The following is an 18,355-nucleotide window of genomic DNA, read 5'->3' as shown; positions in this document are numbered from 1 at the left end:
ATGAAACATAAGTTTGGAGACAAATTTAAAGACTTCAGGTCATCATGCTCAGTTTTGGGTTTGTCTTTTTACCACTGAGTAATGAGTGCAATACGGAGACAGGGAGGGCAGAGACAGGTACCTGAAACAATGATTTGAAGAAAAGCAAAAAAGGTTATTAAAAAAAAAAAAGACAATACAGCGACACTAACCCTGCAAAACACTGAAGTAACCCACAGACAATTTTTAATGTAAAATCAAGAGTTTATTGCCATGCTACAATTTTTATTTTTTTTCCAAATGAAGTTGGCACTGGTAAAGGGGGAAAAATGTTGTCATAATACACAACACATTTTTTAAAAATGCACATTTGGTAAGCTTTCTCAATAATGGCAGCTTAAAACAAGTGAAATTAATTTTTTAAGATTAATGTGGAATGACATAAAAATACACTCTTTCTGCATAGTATAAGAAATACGGAATGTTTGTAAAAACAAATTCATTTAACAGGGAAAATTACTCGAAATTTTATAAACAATTTGGCAATGGTACTCCCACTGTTTAGACTTTTTCATATAAAAGAAATAAAAATCTAGAAAGCTACCTTTATACAAAGTTGCTATATTTATGCCTTTTAAGTAGGAAAAAACATTTTATAATGCAAATTAGGACATACAATAATCTTACAATATGATACAATGTAATGACAAGAAAGGAACATACAACATAAGATTTTGGCCTTTCTAGAAATGTCTATTTCTGCATTTAATAAATGCATTTGTGGCACACTGGTGACTACTGTATTCTTACTACCTACCAGTCAGCTTTCATGCTAGGGCAGTATTCAGCTGTCTGCAGTTTGGCTGAGACACAGAACTGCTTCTGAGGAGATCAAAGGTGATGCTGCAATGAAGCGAGATGTGAAAAAGGCAACGTGCCTGCTGGTCGAGTCCCTGTACTGTGGGACACCATGTAACACTCTTTCCTTTCATACCAGAGCATTTCTTATACATTCAGTTAAGTACCAAAGTCTTACAAGTGAGAACATCTGTGTTTGCGATTTGGCAAAATTCCAGGGAAAATACAAAGTTAGTACCAAATATATATTATATATAAAATGTGGGTGTATGATATACACACATGTTCTAATGCAAAAAACTGCATTATTACGGACTTAAATTCGCTGACATCCATTCCTAAATAACATGGCCATTAAAAAAACAGGTGTAACCCCAACCTTTCACAGACTTTAGAATCACTTCCTCTTTCATACACAACAGTCAAAGCAATATATATGCAAGTATGACCAAGAAATCGAAATTCCTGTAATTATCTGAACTCTGACCACAACAAATAGGATTTGTATTTCAGTACACGTAATTAAATATATTTATATTTTTACAGTATTTCTAGACCATTCCTGAAGAACCTGACACCAGGTCTTCAGGTGTAACAGAGCTGTCAGCAGAACTTGATCTTGTAGGAGCACATCCAGTGGCCCTTGAAGTCAACATCAGTCATTTGTTCAGCTTCAAAGGACGCTGCATGCGGACCCAATGGACTCTGGAAGGGTCACCCTGCTAACAAGGAAGATTCCCTGATGACACCAAACCTTCTTCTCAGACTTCCTTTTCTACTGTCAAAGGGAAGGACCAGAGCAAAGGATACATGGACTCTGGGCTCTCTGGGTTGCTTGGCAGGTGGTGTTGGGAATGACCATGAACAGCACAGCCCCAGCACCAGGGATTGGCAAGGAAAGCTTCATGGCACCTTTTGCACTAAGGCTTCTCACGGGAAGCAGAGGAGCTGCTTCCCCCCAACTCATCGCTTGGCAATTCAGTCACCACGGGTCTCAGACATGAGCTCCGGCTGAGACCCCAAGGCATTTAGTACTTTGCAGACACAGAGGAAGACGGTCCCTATTCTGAAGGGCTTCAGCCTATTTTTTTTAATCATAATTTTTACATAATCTCCTTTGTATATACACATATTTGCTACATAAAACAGAATTACACCAAAGTAATGGATATAGCAGAAAACGCTGTCACAATATATGTATATTACCACGCTAAATAATTACTAAAACTGCAAGAAAAATTTCAAAAATGCCCTTCATAATATATAAAAATATAGAAATGTCCAACACTTGTTTCATCCACTTTATCTCTCTTATTCTATCTGTACACCTACATATTTCCAAACAAAATACTGCGTTAATCTGGAGTAAACACTGTGTTAGGACAATATCCTCCTAAGACATCTGACAGACTTAGTAACATACCTTATAGCACAGTACCACAAGAAATAATGTATACATGGTCGGAGTTGCAGATGCTAAGCTGCTCTTTTTCTTTTTTTTTTTTTTTTCTTCTGATGCACTTTCTTTTCCAAAAGAGGAAGTAATTCCTAAAGATTGTGAAAGAACCTCAATTCATGACTTCCTGTGTTTTTCGTATATGCCCTGCAAGAAGGACATCAACAAACTTGACTCCATCTTAACGCAGTTTTTTGTGGTGGAATTTCTTCTGGACTTTTTTTCTTGGAGTGTACATGAATTTAAAATAAACATATAATAAATGAACTTAGGTTTATATTAAGTAAATACTGTCAATATAAATGCCTGAATTGCTACCTCAAGGAAGAGATGGGAAAGATCGTATCATTAAATTCCGAAAACACCTACTTCTATCTATTCTTCTAATAGAAGAATTTCAGATTTAAGTCCACTACTAGTTCCTACTCTGTCAGTTTCATCTTATTTGCATCCATTAAATAAATTAGTACAGTGCAGAAATGGAACTTCACCACTGATCCCACGTTACATGAAGAGAATACTGCTTAGAAATAGAGGTCCAAATCAGATACATTGTTATATGCTCAAAGCAGTAACTGACGTTAATCAGAACTTCCATTTTTACTTCACTGACAATGAATAAAAACAATCTGCTCTCTCCTAACTCTGTCTCATTGAGACGTGGTTAAATATTAAACAAAAACAAGGACAGCCAGATTTTGAGCCAATATACACTGTTATAAAACTAGCAAAATCAGCTGCTGGTCTGTCACATACCAAAGCAGCTCTGACACACTTTTGGACTTTGTACAGCTTACACATTTCTGTGACCTTTTTTACATCCAAGCTCCAGTCAGAGGTGTAAACACACACACAAATATCCAAACATCTGGGGATGGGGACACACACAATAGGGGGATTTAAGCAATTTATTATACGAAATGTCTCCTCAAACACTTAAGTTTTCTATAAAAGCTCTGCAGACTTTATAAGGACCAGAAATAGTGCTTCAATGCACACCATCACATTCAACCCCTGTCATATGCAAAATGTATTTACTGGGGGAAACAAACGATTAGTTTCCTGATATAACAATGGATTAAATTCTCACTACCTGTATTTCTAGTACAAACTTTATTATGTAGTTTTGGTCACCATTTCATCTTTTTTACCCACTCAGTTTCCTTGTTTAAACGATACACTGATGTCTATCTTTCCCAAATCATTGTAGTTTCTCGGTCTATATACCTGTAGGCCCAAAATAAATATGATCTAAATACTGTGGAGAGATTTCAGCTGAAAACTGAATCCTAGATTACAGAAACTAAATCTAACATCCCAGCCTTTAAAAGAAAAATTGAAAAAAAATATTTACCAAGTCTAAAAGGGTAAAGTGCATTGCAACTGCATCTACTTCAAGGGGCAGAAAATAAGGAATGCTAAAGATGAGTAGTGTGGGTAACAGGGACTACTCAATATGTTTGCAGCATACACAAAATGAGAAAGCATTATCCCATCTGTAAAAAGTAAGAGGTTAAAAAAGTAGTCCTGGAAAGTATGTCATCAGACTTGTTAGCATAATTAAGGCTACAAAAATTGACATTTCAGTATGTTCTCAATTCTGGGGACCAGAGCTAGGAAAATATTGTGAAACTTGCAACAAGATAAAAAAATTCTCAGACCATTCCTTTTATCTGAAACTACTGAGACTAAATGCATAGGACAGTGCACTGGAACTAAGGAGAGATATGCCTGGTTGTTGAAATTTCAGCAGGTCACTTAAAATTTACCTGAAACCTGTTTCCATATTTGGCAGTTAAGAATATTACTTCCCTGCCTCACAGGTGTGTTTTTAGGGTCCAATTAATTTGTCCAAACTGTACAGATGAGGACCAAATATTTCTAAGCAGCTAGTTAGATCAAAGACGTTTGTCTCAAAACACAGGCTGAAGCTTAGTTCAGCTCACAAACTTTAGTGAGCTATACACTAAGAACAAGAATCACACCAGAATTATTAACCCAGTAAGTATTTTGCAATGCATGGTAATTTCTCTTCAGTACAGACCAAGACTGGTCCATAGCATAAGGTGAGGCAATGGCAAAGATGTGTGGGAACACTTACAGAATCACAGAATCAATTAAGTTGGAGAAGACCTCTGAGATCATGGAGTCCAACCTATGACTGAACACCACCTCGTCAACTAGGCCATGGCACTCTGTGCCACGTTCAGTCTTTCCCCAAACACCTCCAGGGACGGTGACTCCCCCACCTCTCTGGGCAGCCCATTCCAATGTCTACTCGTACTTTCTGTGAAGAATTTTGTGCTAATGTCCAACGTAAACCTGCGCTGGTGCAGCTCAAGACTATGGCCTCTTGTCCCATCATTAGTTGCCTTGGAGAAGAGGCTGACCCCCACCTGGCTCCTTTCAAGAGGCTGCAGACCTAGCTTTAGGTAGTCATTACCTTTTTGAGTACCAAGTCAGCAAGCCTATCACAAGAATATGCAGAGGCTGATCACGAAATCATTAATGAGGATTGATTTTTTTTCTTAAATCTCATTTAAGTTCCTCATAATGGTCTCAGTGACTCCCATCTTTTACTTCTGCAAATTATGGTCTTTGTGCATCTGGTATTTCAGTACCATACAGTCTGTAAAAAATAATGAAAGTCAGAGTGAAAAGGTTGCCTGATACAAGCTAATGGTGTGGCAAGACACAGGTATTTCAGGTGCTACTACTGCTGCCACTACTAAACGAGAGAAGACCAAAGAAAAAAGAGGAACAGAAATACACACCAATTTAAAAGACTGAAAACAACTAAGTTTTTTTTTATAAAACTTCAATTCAAATATTGCATGAAGACCCTTAATGCTTTTCCGGATTTCCGAATGGCTTTTCGTGCATATTTTTCCTCACAGTTCAGGGGTTATTTTACATCATACCAGTTCACACAAGTGTCAGTTCCTTTGCAATCACAGGCTCAAGAGCAATCTCTTCTACTGCTAGTACCAAGGTGCGCCTGCAATACTGCCAGAATTCTAAGATTATTCAGAGTATTAATAAACAAAACAAAATAAAAACTTCTAAGGGTGCATCTGGCATATTCAACAAAGAACATTCTACCTGGATGTACCTGTAACACTGAGCAGCCATTGTTGTGACCAAATTCACCAACTGCAAAAGGAAAAGAATTATGCTTGTAGATAATACTACCTTCAGATAATTTACTACATATCTTTCTAAATTAAAGTACACTATCACCTATGGATGCACACTGCTAGAATGTACAACTTTCTATAAAGAACTATCAAGTCCAGTACCCTGCCTCCCGTGTAACCTGTGTTTGATGCTTTAGAGGAAGACAATAACTGCATAATAAACCTTTCCAGTTGTGCAATAATGCATGCTGCTGGAGAGCTGGGATATTTCTGTCAGGCATAAAAAAGTAGAACACTGGACAAAGACAACTATTTGACCTTCAAGAGTCTTTCTTTGTCAAATGCAGAGAGTAAGACAAACACATATACGACCCTGAACAATAATTAAAGCTATGTACAAAATTTTGACTTTCAAAACAAGACATTATGGAACAAATAAAAAAGAAACATACAAATGCAAAGAAAGGAAAGGACACTGAACTAAGAAATGACAAGAGAGCCTTAATTCATACAGCCCACCTGTGAATTCCTCCACAAAAAACCCCAAAATGCTAGTGGGATTACAATTTTGCCAGATTTCACAGGGAATTTGATATGCGACTTGGAATTCTATTCTAGCGGAAGGAGCTTAAGGCTGGATTTAGATGTGTTTATAGCTCTGATCAACGAGCATCAATGGGACCTCTCAAAAATCACACAAGTTGAGAAAACTGTCAAGAATTAGAGGCCTTCTTGCCCACAGACAAAAAAGGTGTGGTGTTTATATTCCTTGAGATGAACCAATGTATCTTGTGTGAGTCAAACTGAGTGAATTAGCATATTACATACATTTCATTCTGGAGGAACCACTTCAATGAGAAATGAACGTAAGATACGTACATTGAAAGATTAGGTTTACCTGTCAATAATGCACATATCAAGAGGCTTTAAAAAGTGTTATAAATGCCAGTAATGAGTATAGGCACCAGACCAGAATATTTATAAATCCAAAACCAGCATGTCACTCAGACTCTAATCAATTAAAGAGGCACTGTGAAAGGTGGTGATGCTGCTATGCAGTAATTACTTCTACTGTAGAATGAAATAGTGTTACCTAGATGAATACTTGCTCTACATTAATTCCCTTTAGTTAGACAAGTACATGAAGTATGCAGAAGAAGTTCTATTAGTCTATAAAAGGCATTAGTGTTAAGAAATGCAAAGTACTCGCATCTTCAATGTTATAAACTTCACAAAAGGTGCAAATGATTCAATGCTTCCCAGGCTCACATAGGCAGGTCAGTACTGTTATGTCTAGTTTTCCTAGAAGTACCATCATCTCGGGGCAGTGCTTTTTGCAAGCTCGACATAGCAGCAGTTCTTTCAATGTCTATCACAGCATACAACTCTGTGCGCCTGGTTGGTGTCTGCGGAAGTGGAGTGGTGGGGGTTTTTGGAGTCTGAGGGTTGTCAGAGTCACTACCACCTTCCAAGTCAACCTGTATGTAGTTGAGCTGCCTGTGTTCTAAACTCGGACGCCTAATGTCGAAGTTAAAGACTGTTGGCGTACAGTCCCGACGTCGTGTAAATTCTACTTTATGAGCACTTGGTGGTACTGTTACATTCTCTGTATTGACATAATTATGCATTAGATCTAGGTTATTGTGGTAGCCATTCAGAGATGGGGTCTTTGGTCCTAAACTGTCATCTTCATCTCTACTCAGCTTGCGGGCTTCCCAAACAGGAGGCAAGGATGGCAAGTTCTCATAGTTCAACAGCGCAGTTCTCCTCTGAGCAGAGTTGTTAATGTTCTGGGTGTCTGAGGTACTGGTTGATGTCAAGCGACCTCTCCTGACCCCTGAGGCACTAGGAATTGATAACCTATTTATGTTTTCATATACCAGTTTATTACCAGACGGTGTTTCTCTACGTTCATCACTGTCATACCCAGTGTCCCATTCAGTGTTGTTTGTGCTGCTGCCGCTAACTTGATCTCTCCCAAGTTGCTCCAGTTTCTCTCTTTCCATTAACTGCCTTTGAACAGGTGTTGGTCCTAAAACAAATTTGACTCCTTCAGGCTCCAGGAGAACCTGAGCATCTCTGTCATCAGTACACATCTGATCTTCTTTCACTTTAGTTATTTCAGTGTTTGAAAGCTTTGATTCCAGTGGCACATGCACACTCGATCGATTTTTTCTTTCTTCTTGTACTCCAGTAGTGTTGACGTAAGTGTGCACCTAAAAGAGGAAGAAACAAAAGGAGATTCAAATGCTCTTTGTGCCTTTTTTTTTCCCCTCCAAATTTCCTTCTTTCTTAGCTCCCCGCTTTTCAAATAAAAATACTTGAAAATAAAATCTTGTTATGGCAGGTGTTTAAGTGTAAGGTCACCTCTCACATTTTGTTGAACTGTGGTCAGTTTTGGTTTTTTCCCCTGAAATTTTGTTGTTGGTTTTGTTAATGCTACTATAACAAAAGAACAGAATTTGTATTTTAGATTAATAATTAGTTCTATTTGATGTTTTATCTCAGTTGTGCTCTCATTCTCACTTTTCAGGTTCTATTAGAGCTTTGCTCTGATCAGGGCAAACTTGGGCAGCTCCTTACTTCATTACATCCATTAGCTCATTACTTCACATGAACAGATCAGTGAGAGCTTTACTTCGTTGTCCCTTACCATGACAGTGACCAACAGTTACTTTGCTAAATTTGTCTTTATAATTTCCACAATGCAAAGGAAACTCACTGTCCATAAAAGAAAAAAAATCCCAAACAAAACACCAAACCATAGAGAGACCTAAAAAAACCCCTCAGGCTTTTGCCTTGTGTACTACTGCAGCAACAAAAAGAGAGGTTGGGTCTACTGGAAGAACAGTCTTTTCTTTCTTCAAGAGCCAAGAGCCTCCTAATAACAGAAACTGAAGTAGAAAAATATATAATTCCATATGAAGAGTGGCACTCAGAATTAAATAGAAGCAGGAGTTGTCACCATATGCCACTAGGAAAGGCAGAAATACACTATTAGGTTATCTCTCCAATTTCCCAAAGTGGATCAACACAAGGCTGAATGGGAAAGACTGGATTCTTTCTCTAAATTTTAATTCTATGTCTGGATATCCAAACAGCAAAAGTAGTATTTGACAGCAGCAGTCGTGTAAACTTCCAAACCTCTCTGTCAAGCTCTCCAGGCTGAAGTGTTATTTACAGCTCACTTGAATCCTACACTGATACTTTAACTCATTTACTCTTCAGTAACTCCAACAATAACACCTGAACTCTTCTGTGGTGGCTCCTAACAAATCCTTTCCCAAAAGACAGTTCACTGCACTCTGCTCTGGTTACCCTCTATAGTTTCCAACACCGCTTCTTGTCACACACAAACATCTTCCTAAAACACATAACATTATTAAACTTGACTAACATTATCATCAGCAACCTGAATGATGAGAAAGAACACACCCTCTGAGAGTTTTCAGTCTTTCCCAGACTGGTAGGCTTTCCACCGAGAGGGATCTCAGCAGCCTGGAGAACTGACCTCATAGAACCTCAGCAACAACAAATGCAAAGTCCAGTGCCTGGTATGGAACACCACCACCAAACAGGCTAGACACCAACTGAACTGAAAAGTAGCCTTCCAGCAAAGCTGGGGATCTCGGTGGATGGTAAGTCAAATGTGAGTCAGCAGCATGAAAAAACAAACTTGCACTAGTTTGTGTTGGCAGTAGCACAGTCAGCAGGTTAAGGAACATTGTTATTACCATCAACTCAGTTCTTGTGAGACTGAATCTGAGCTCCTCAGTACAAGACAGACATTACCATACTGGAGCAAGTCCAGATGCGGGCTGGAGCATGTGACACACAAGGAGAAGCTGAGAGCACCATCTTTGTTCTGCCTTAATGAAAAGGCCAAGGAACCACCTACTAGTTGTGTTCAATTACCTAACATATAAAGAAGACAGAGCCAGACTCTTTTTGGAGATATTCAGCAAAAGGCTAAGGGGCAGTGGACAACAGCTGTAACAAGAAAAACTCTGATTACATAATAGGGAGAAATGTTTTCACTACAAAGGTAGTGAAACACTGGTACACATGGTTCAAATTCTGTAGAATCCCTTTGTTTGCAGTATTAAAAACATGACCAGGATAAGGCTCTGTGCAGCTGTCTCTAACTTAAAAATTTGATCTAGAGGACTAAAGGTTCCTTCTAACCTAAAATATTCCACGATTTCTATTTGCCAAATATAAGACTTACATTTAAAGAAGCTTTTTGACCAGGATCTCTCATTATAACGTACAATTACTTGTGCTTAAATATAATTACTGAAATTTTTGAAAAGAGTATAATGCAAACATATGCTTTCTATATCTTTATTTGTATATAAATATGAAGCTATCCTACAAAATATCATTTTAAGGAGGCAAAATATAATAAAAATAATATAATAAACACTTTTCTGAGGTAGTTAAAATATGGTAGAAATACATTACACCTGATACTGAACAACACAAGTGAAAGCCTACAGAAAAATCATTAGAAAATTGAAAGTAATGTGGAACATAAGTTGTAGGAGGGGAAAAAAACCACTCACTTGCTCTTCTGCTACAAGTAAAGGATGTGTTGATTCTTCACCGACAGAGGGGAGGCGTGCACTTCCAACAGAAGGATGTCTGCTGGAAGGATGTGATGAAGCATCTCCAAAAGATGGGTATCTGGGATAGCCATTAGGTAAACTTTGTGCATTGAACCCAGGAGCTGATTCAATTAGAAAACAAGCAAAACCATATTAAAATAGAACATTTTACTGTATATTAGTAAGATGCTTTATACATTCATTTTCAAATTTCAAAAGGGAAATTAAAATATGTAAAACAGTATTAAATATTCACAAGGTTCAATTTTGCTTGGAGGAAGGAAACAGAGAGCAGAGAATAGCATCCCAGTATTTACTGGGAAACATGACTGAAGCAACGACTGAAACCTGGGTGTATTACACACTGCAGTCCTCCCACTAAGCTCCCTATCCAACTTTCTACCATTAACATGTCTCCCTGACAAACAGAGACTTATTTAACTAAGCTTCCACTTCTCTAAAATTATCAATTACCTAAAATCTTCTGGTACTTTTGAAAGTACTCCATTCTGCCTGTCCACCTACTCTGAGCAAAAGAAAGATTCCAGAGCCACTGTCCATGTGATTTTACCAGTATTTTTTTCCCATAATTAAAAGGTTGGAACATTGCCCAACTTTAACATTTCTCAGAAATGCTACAGGTAAAACACGCTGATATATTATAAAGCAATTCAATAGGTATATTTGTAAGTGTTCGCATGCAATAACTAAGTTCCCAAAACTTATTTCTTAGAGATGAAGAACTTTACTATGGCAGTTCTGCTTCCAAGACTTAGGGTTCTCAAAAGAGAATCCTCAGCAAGTTCCTCCAGAGAATGCATTACTGGTAGTTAGTCTCAGCTTTAAATTAGCTTTCTTTTAATTACTTAAAGATTAAATGCAAATCAAATGCTATTTTCAGCTAAGTAGCACATTACATTCAGGTATGTCACCTGACAGTAGAACCATACTTACTGGTAGGTGTTCGAGGGGTTCTTGGAACTTCCAATTCAGTTTGATGATTATTCCTTTCTACTACTGGTTCTTCTACTACATTTATGCTATTATTCTGCATTATCTCTTGTAACATGTTAAATAGCTCTTCTGCCCGGGCACATTTAAAGGCAAAGATTCCTACAAATACACACACACACACACAAATTAAAAATCCTTTAACTAAGAAACATGCCTTACAATATATATAACTTTCAAGAAATAGAACTGGAATCCACATAATGAATACCTGTTAATGAAGCAAAAACGTTATGAAATTTTTATTGTACCAAAACACATGAAGTTACTGTGAGAAACTTTAAAGTGGTTATCTCATAGAAGAATAAGAATCCCATGCACCAAAAGTTAAATTAGAACAGAAAACTGATTCAGTTAAGAGCAAAACTAGGCTTTGAGTGCTAAATGAGGAAGGGGAAAACCCTAAAAGATTCTTTCTTTTAAACTCATAAAAAGGATACCTACTAAATAAATACAATTTTAAAAAATATTTAAATGTAACTACAGTGGTGCTACAAGGTCATATTTCCTAAACTGGATTTCTATTACATAGCCATAAAAAGAAGATACCTGCACAACAAAAAAAAAAAAGGGTTAAACACTGGGTAAAAGCTTAGTTTCTTAAAGAGGATTAAAATGAAAAGCTAGTAAGACAAACTGTGTGAAACAGACAGTAACAAACTAATTGCTTTAGGCTAATAGACACAGAACACAAAGTTAGCAGCAATACCGTGTATTTTGCGTGTGTATTGTGCCACTTTGCCTTTGAACAGCAGGGAGCGTCCCAACTTACCCTCACCAGCAAAGTCGCAGCTTTGGATTATTCTTCCATTGAAAGCATGAAGTTAAAGTTGACATGCTTGTTAAACGCGGGTGCAGGTGCTCATTTTTCAAAGTGAGTATTACAATCTTAAAACACTCTTTACTAAAAACTACCTACCTATATAGCTTCTCCTACTGTAAGTGCAGTTATGTGAATATGCTGGCAATTACTATCATCATGTAATTATTTAGGGACGCAGAACTGTGACAGGTCAGAACTACCAGAAATGCTCCACGTGGCAGAGGTTCACAAAAACCCACCTGGGAATACCAAGTGTGCTAGGAGGAATGACGCTCAATGATTAATACTGAGCTGGTGCACTGAATAAGCTTCATGCTTCCAACACTGCAGCTACAGAGCTTCTACTACTCTATTTCCCTGACCCATGATCCAGCTCCAGTATAATAGTCCATGTTTAATATTTTGTGTATTTTTGAAAATTCGCACTCGATACTTAAATCTTAATGGACAAAGAATAGAATTTTAAAAAATCTAAGATCACAAGCTTGTAAAGCTCCCAGTATGTTTCCAAGAAATTCAGCTGCCTTTAAATATATTCACATTAAATATACTGTGATCTGTCACACAACATGGTGACACACCAAGTTTTCTGTCCTGAATTATCTATTAGCTGTGCTCCTAAAACATGTTTTCAAGTTTTTTAACACCTAGCACAAACTCAGTGTTTCACCATCAGTGCACTCTGACAACTTTTCAATAGATATAATTTGAGATTAAAGGGAAAACTCAAACAAGAATACTGGCTAATGCAAGAAGTTGCTGGGCAGTATTCAGTGAATTCTCATATGAAAAACTCAGTCAATACACAAAGTGAAGATGAGGTTTTGCAACTGTGCCCACAAAACCCAGCGTAGGTCTCAGGAACAATGCTCCATTGCAAAAGGGCAGCAAAGAACATTTTCTGCCAGATTTCTTTTTTCTCAATATTCACAGTATTTTAATATTACATAAGAAAGTCAAGAAACAAAAGAAGGAGGAAAGGGTTGCTGCTTACACAGCCTGCTTAATCTTCTCTGTTAAAAAAAAAAAAAAAAGAATAAAGCAATTGGGAGGAAAGCAGAGAAGTCAATTAGACTCGGTGGAAAATTCTGCACACTTGCTAATGGACTGTGGAAAAGAACCTTCAAATTAGTATTTTCAATTAAATATTATTAGTATCTCTTTTCAATGTTTAAAAGAAGCAATAAATTAAACCTGCAAAATCAATTACAGTGATTATCTTCAAAACAAAGTTTATTACCTTCTGAAAATTTATTTTAGTATTGTGGCATCTGAAAACATCTCCATTTCTCACTAGGAGACGAACTGAGAATGCCTTCTAAAACACTTACAAAAAAGAATGTCTGCCTTTACCTCCGCTCGGACAATGCAGGTTTATTTATGATCAAGTTCTTTCATCTTCCTGATTTTTTTACAGTGAAATTAAAACTCAAAAATTGTATTTTCTAAATATTGTTGTTGATAAAAACCACTAGTAAATGCTAAAAATTTGTAAAAAATTGCAACTTAATTTTACAACATATGAATACATAAAAATTCCAACTACACACAGCTACTTCACAGTAGAAAGGTACAAAATGAGGCCAAGACCTCAACTGAAACATCCTCCCCAGGGACTGCTGCAGTGAAGAGAGAAGCCTGAATCTTCTCAGAGGCAGCCAACCTTGGCCAAGGTCTGGGGACTGGAAAGGTAACTATCTTCCAGTGAAAGCCACACAGAAAATAACTGAGCATAAGTGAAGTATGCGCAGTTCATGCCAAAACATGTAAAAATTTGAGAATTATGTCACTGATATAAATGAAAGTGATATTTGCTTTAGGAAGAGGATGAAGCACAAGCAGGTTACTGAAAATAATAATGAGGTGGGGACATCCAGTTCGTATCAGCGCTCTAGTCTTTTAAAATCTAAAACCATAGAATTCTTTGAATTCTGAAGAGATTCCTCCACAGTTCCAGATTCCATTGCCTCCCCCTGAAAGTCAAGTCAACCTCTGAGGCAGGAGAATTTCCCTGTCAAAACCACCTCTTAAGCTGGCCAAAAGTATTCACACATAGAAGCTTCAAGTCCTCCAGACCTACAGTGCCAAAAACTATGTGCAATTCAAATCCTCATTCCTCATAAGGTAATTTTTTTCCAGAAACCACATTCACATATAAAACTATAGCCTTTACAACCCTTGCCAAAGGACTGGTAAATATGTTCCAACATCAAATAAATTTCCAAAATCTTTATATACAAAATTTCCACATACCTTGTCCAGTTTGACACCTTCGACCACTTTCAAAAGAGAAAAGATTTGAGTCATAGCCATAGCGACGGAGACAGAGGTAGTGCCATTTTACAGAGTCCCTTTTACGGGTGTACAAAATCAATTCTGTATCTGTAAGTTCCATTATGCCAGAACCCAGTTCATTACCATCATCATCCACATTAATAACCTATAAAAAAAGTTAAAAAGTATTAGGTAAGTAGTCTTTTGAGAAACAACACCATTTCTAATAATCTAGATCCTTGAAGTAAAAGTTTTTATTAAAAACGAACAAACAAAAAAACCCCACCAAACTAGTTCCTTTGCTCCTCCAACCCAGAATTAAAAAAAATAAAATAATACTTATTTAAAAGCAATACAAATGAGACTGTCTAACATTCCTGTAAATCCTGATGAGAAATTTAAAGTGGAAGAGATTCATAAGTCAAATACCTTTTTTTAAACTGGCTTTATGCATGTATTCTAGTATTTCCACATGCATGAGGCATTCCTCAGATAATGAAATCTCTTAGAGCCCCATTTCTAGAAAAAAAGGTATTTGCTTTGTCATATAACCCCACTTACAGCTGGGAAAAGGAATGAAAAAGGGTAAAGTGGTTCCAAGATAAAGCTTCCTTCACATACATGTATAGCCTTGCACTGTGCTGACTCACCCAACAATTTTAGATATTTTGCTGCCCTTTTAAAGTCAACAAATAACTCAAATACCCTATAGTTACCTTGTGTGAAAACATGAGTATGAAGCTTCAACTCTTATTCCTTTCTGCTTTTAAACCATTTTGAGGTCATCTGGATCCTTTACAGAATTTGGACAATATATATTTTCCCCTGCATGTATTTTATCTCACAGTGCTGCTTTTAGTGGGATTCTTTGTTATTCACTAAAAAGGCTACCAAAAATTTTCGCTATGGAATTAATGTTACTCCTTAAAGAGACATTTTCAACTTGAAATCTAGTCAATTGAAAAGAATTAGGAATAGTTTCATCTGCCACTGAGGCTTATGCCAATTTTCCTCATTTTGCAAATTGCATTCTTTCATCTTCTCCCTCCTGCTGCTAAATCAGCAATCCAAACAATAGAGAAATTCTACAAGGAGAAAATTAGGAACTAGTTACACAAAGTGATGTAAAATACATAAAGAGCAAGAAAACAGAGAAATATTTTATCCTTCAGCTTTCTTTACTGACAATATTAAACATTTCCCTAAGGCAACACATGAATCATTTTTCACTATGGAAGCATTACATTCCTTTGTCAGCTCACCAGGAGTTTGGAGCACAGAAGCAAATCTGACTTGTGTGACTATGCAAAGGTATGTTTACTTAAAGGCACTGACTTCAGCAGCTTCATGTTTAGCATGTTAAGCACACGAACAAGTGTTCACAAGCTTATAAATTCCAGAGATATATGGGACAAAAGCACATTTAGAAATAAATTTCTTCCAAGTAAAGGGCAAAAGTTCTTAAAATGCTACAATTGGTAGTGCCCTTCAAGTAAAATCAGCAATCCTAAAATTTTCTATTGCTGACTCTGCATTCAGGTTCACAATTACACTTCTCTAATAGCTCTTCCCTTATGCTTACAACTGCTTTCCTAACTTCTGTACCCTGCCAAGAGACAACACCACTTACTTGGCCCTACCAACTGAAATGGAGATGGATCAAAGCACAGGGCTTCTTCTCCTTCCTAAAGATCAAAACTCTCCTAAAAAGCCTACTCTATCTAGGGAATTCCTGTCACTACTGGTAAGAGAGGATCCCTCAAAGGGGCAGGAGAAACCTGCCAACCACAGACACCTGCAACTCTGCAATGTTTCAACTAGTCAGAAATCTGCACTCTATTTTCATTTAATTTTTTCAATCCTAGACCTACTCTGCAAGAAAGCAACAAAATAATTCACAGCATGCCACATAAGTTGCATACCTTAAACTTGTTTCGGTGGTTATCTGGGACAGTTTCTTTATCTGGACAGCTACAACAGCTACCCATGACTTCTTTAGAAGACCATCTGATCTCTAAAGGGAAAAAAAAAAAACACCAACAAAATGATCATTTAGGAGAAGTAAAAATAAAATAGCATCAACAAAACAACCCAATGCAAATTACTCTCTGAAATTACAATTTTGCAACCATAAGTAACAAGAAATCAACATAGATACTACAAGTATAGTAGTTAAGTTAGATTTGGCATTAAGGAGCAGCAACACTGAGCTGTTAAAGTCCTACCAATAAATCAACCTGAGGTTACTACCAAACAGACACATCTGATCTGTCACCTTGATTCCCATGGTAGCAGCTTGGGGGAAAACAAAAACCAACAACTTACCGAGTATGATTTTCATCTCCTAAACCGGGGCCTAAATGAGCACTCCCTGGCTCAGGCTGCTGTGCACAGCCCTAGAGCCGCCCCTAAAAGCCCTGGGCTGTAGGAGGTTACCAGGCACAGGCAACACAAAGAGCCCACACGGCAATCCTGAAAGGCTGCCTTGGCTTTGGCAGCTCCAGGGCTGCTTTGCAAGAGAGGGTGGAGGCATTCCAGGCCTGGAGGCAGCCCTGTGCTGGCAGCCATGCAGTGAAGTTCTGTGCTTCCACTTTTGAATATTTCCCATACAGCAATGTACATCAAATGATGTAATCAAAGGAAGGAAAAAAACTCACATTCAACACAAACATTTTAAAACTTGGGAGGTGGGGGGGAAATTCTATTAAGTACCATTTGAATTAAATTGTTACCCATTTGCTATAAAATAGAAAAATACTCAACTAACACAGAACAGCATGGCTAAATTAATGAAATCAAAAATAAATATTTGATTTTTTTTATATTTTCATTTAAAGATTTTTCTATATATGGCAAAACTTTCATAAAACAGTTTGATAAAATGTTCACAAAACCAAGTCTCACAACTTGCTGCCTCTCCCTCTATCACCACGCAGGGAGGGGTACTCCTTGTATTTCTTAAATACAAGGAAGTCAGACAGAAGAAAACTTAGCCCATTTACATCATATTCATATTGGATAAGAATTAAAATTTCCACTACACAAATGAAAAATGGGGCAAAATCCTGGAGGAGAGCTATTAAGTCAACAAGAGATATGACAATAGGAATCAAGAAGAAAGAAGACAGAAGAGGTTGATAACTCTTCCTGACTGAAGAAGGAAAAAAATCCAATGTCACCTTAAGAAAACTCTGACTTGTTTTCTAGACGGGCATTTGTATTAGCATGCAGCAGTAGTATCCACAAAGCATTTTAGTCTGCTGAAAAATAAGGTGCAAGGAATACAATGAAGAGCATCTAACTCTTCCCCTCTTCTTGATCAGAAAAGCCACTCACATGAGATACTTCTACCTTGGAGACTGTATAAACCTGTATGAATCTCCCACCGACCCCTTGCAGAGGTGAAGCAAGAACTTAACAGAAAGTGCAACAACATGGCTTGGATTAATCTAGTCAGAAAGAGGCAGAATACTCAAAATCACGGATTCTTTAATGTCATTTCTCATCATAGCACGAAAATATGTGCTAATTTGACAGAACTTTTTTTCCAAATCAAGGGAAAGACCTCTGAGATCAATCATGGAGTCCAACCTATGACCTAACACCACCTTGTCAATTAGACCATGGCAATCAGTGCCACATCCAGTCTTTTCTTGAACACCTCCAGGGATGGTGACTCCACCACCTCTCTGGGCAGCCCATTCCAATGCCCAATCACCTTTTCTGTGAAGAACTTCTTCCTAATGTCCAATGTAAACCTCCTCTGGTGCAGCTTAAGCCCATGCCTTTTTGTCCTACTGCTGGTTGCCTGGGAGAAGAGATTGACCCTCTCCTGGCTACAACCTCCTTTCAAGTAGTTGTAGAGAGGGATGAGGTCTCCCCTGAGCCTCCTCTTCTCCAGGCTAAACAACCTCAGCTCCCTCAGCTGCTCCTCACAGGACTTGTGCTCCAGACCCTTCACCAGCCTTGTTGCCCTTCTTTGGACTCACTCCGGCACATCAACATCATTTCATGTAGTGAGGGGCCCAGAACTGGACACAGTGCTCAAGGTGTGGCCTCACCAGTGCCAAGTACAGGGGAACAATCACTGCTCTAGTCCTGCTGGACACACTATTCCTGATACAGGCCAGGATGCCATTCACCTTCTTAGCCACCTGGGCACACTGCTGGCTCTTGTTCAGACAGCTGTCAATCAGCACCAGCAGGTCCC

The 18,355-nt window shown here is 37.8% G+C and overlaps 1 protein-coding gene and 1 long non-coding RNA gene across 2 annotated transcripts in view; both read right to left on the bottom strand.

Moving 5' to 3' along the window:
* Positions 1-222: 222 nt before the first annotated feature.
* On the bottom strand, positions 223-17,995 carry LOC114062149. Its single transcript, XR_003572314.1, has 4 exons — positions 17,986-17,995; positions 5,800-5,803; positions 4,214-4,224; positions 223-2,673 (listed from the first exon to the last, which is right to left on the bottom strand). It is a non-coding gene; the product is annotated as an uncharacterized LOC114062149 (long non-coding RNA).
* The window catches only part of FRS2 (fibroblast growth factor receptor substrate 2), a 49,717-nt gene continuing 34,865 nt past the window's right edge, over positions 3,504-18,355 (bottom strand). The window contains exons 3-7 of the mRNA XM_027893272.1: positions 16,068-16,159; positions 14,125-14,311; positions 10,992-11,150; positions 9,996-10,159; positions 3,504-7,646 (exon numbers count right to left, since the gene is read on the bottom strand). Of these exons, the coding sequence (XP_027749073.1) occupies positions 6,696-7,646; positions 9,996-10,159; positions 10,992-11,150; positions 14,125-14,311; positions 16,068-16,133 (1,527 nt within the window). The 5' untranslated portion in view covers positions 16,134-16,159 and the 3' untranslated portion in view covers positions 3,504-6,695. The remainder of the gene's footprint in view (positions 7,647-9,995; positions 10,160-10,991; positions 11,151-14,124; positions 14,312-16,067; positions 16,160-18,355) is intronic.

Source organism: Empidonax traillii, unplaced genomic scaffold, assembly GCF_003031625.1.
Source record: "Empidonax traillii isolate 1590-97213 ecotype Southwest subspecies unplaced genomic scaffold, ASM303162v1 scaffold385:size1130455, whole genome shotgun sequence".
In the NCBI taxonomy this organism is placed as follows: domain Eukaryota; kingdom Metazoa; phylum Chordata; class Aves; order Passeriformes; family Tyrannidae; genus Empidonax; species Empidonax traillii.
This window is presented reverse-complemented; position numbering and strand designations above follow the sequence as displayed.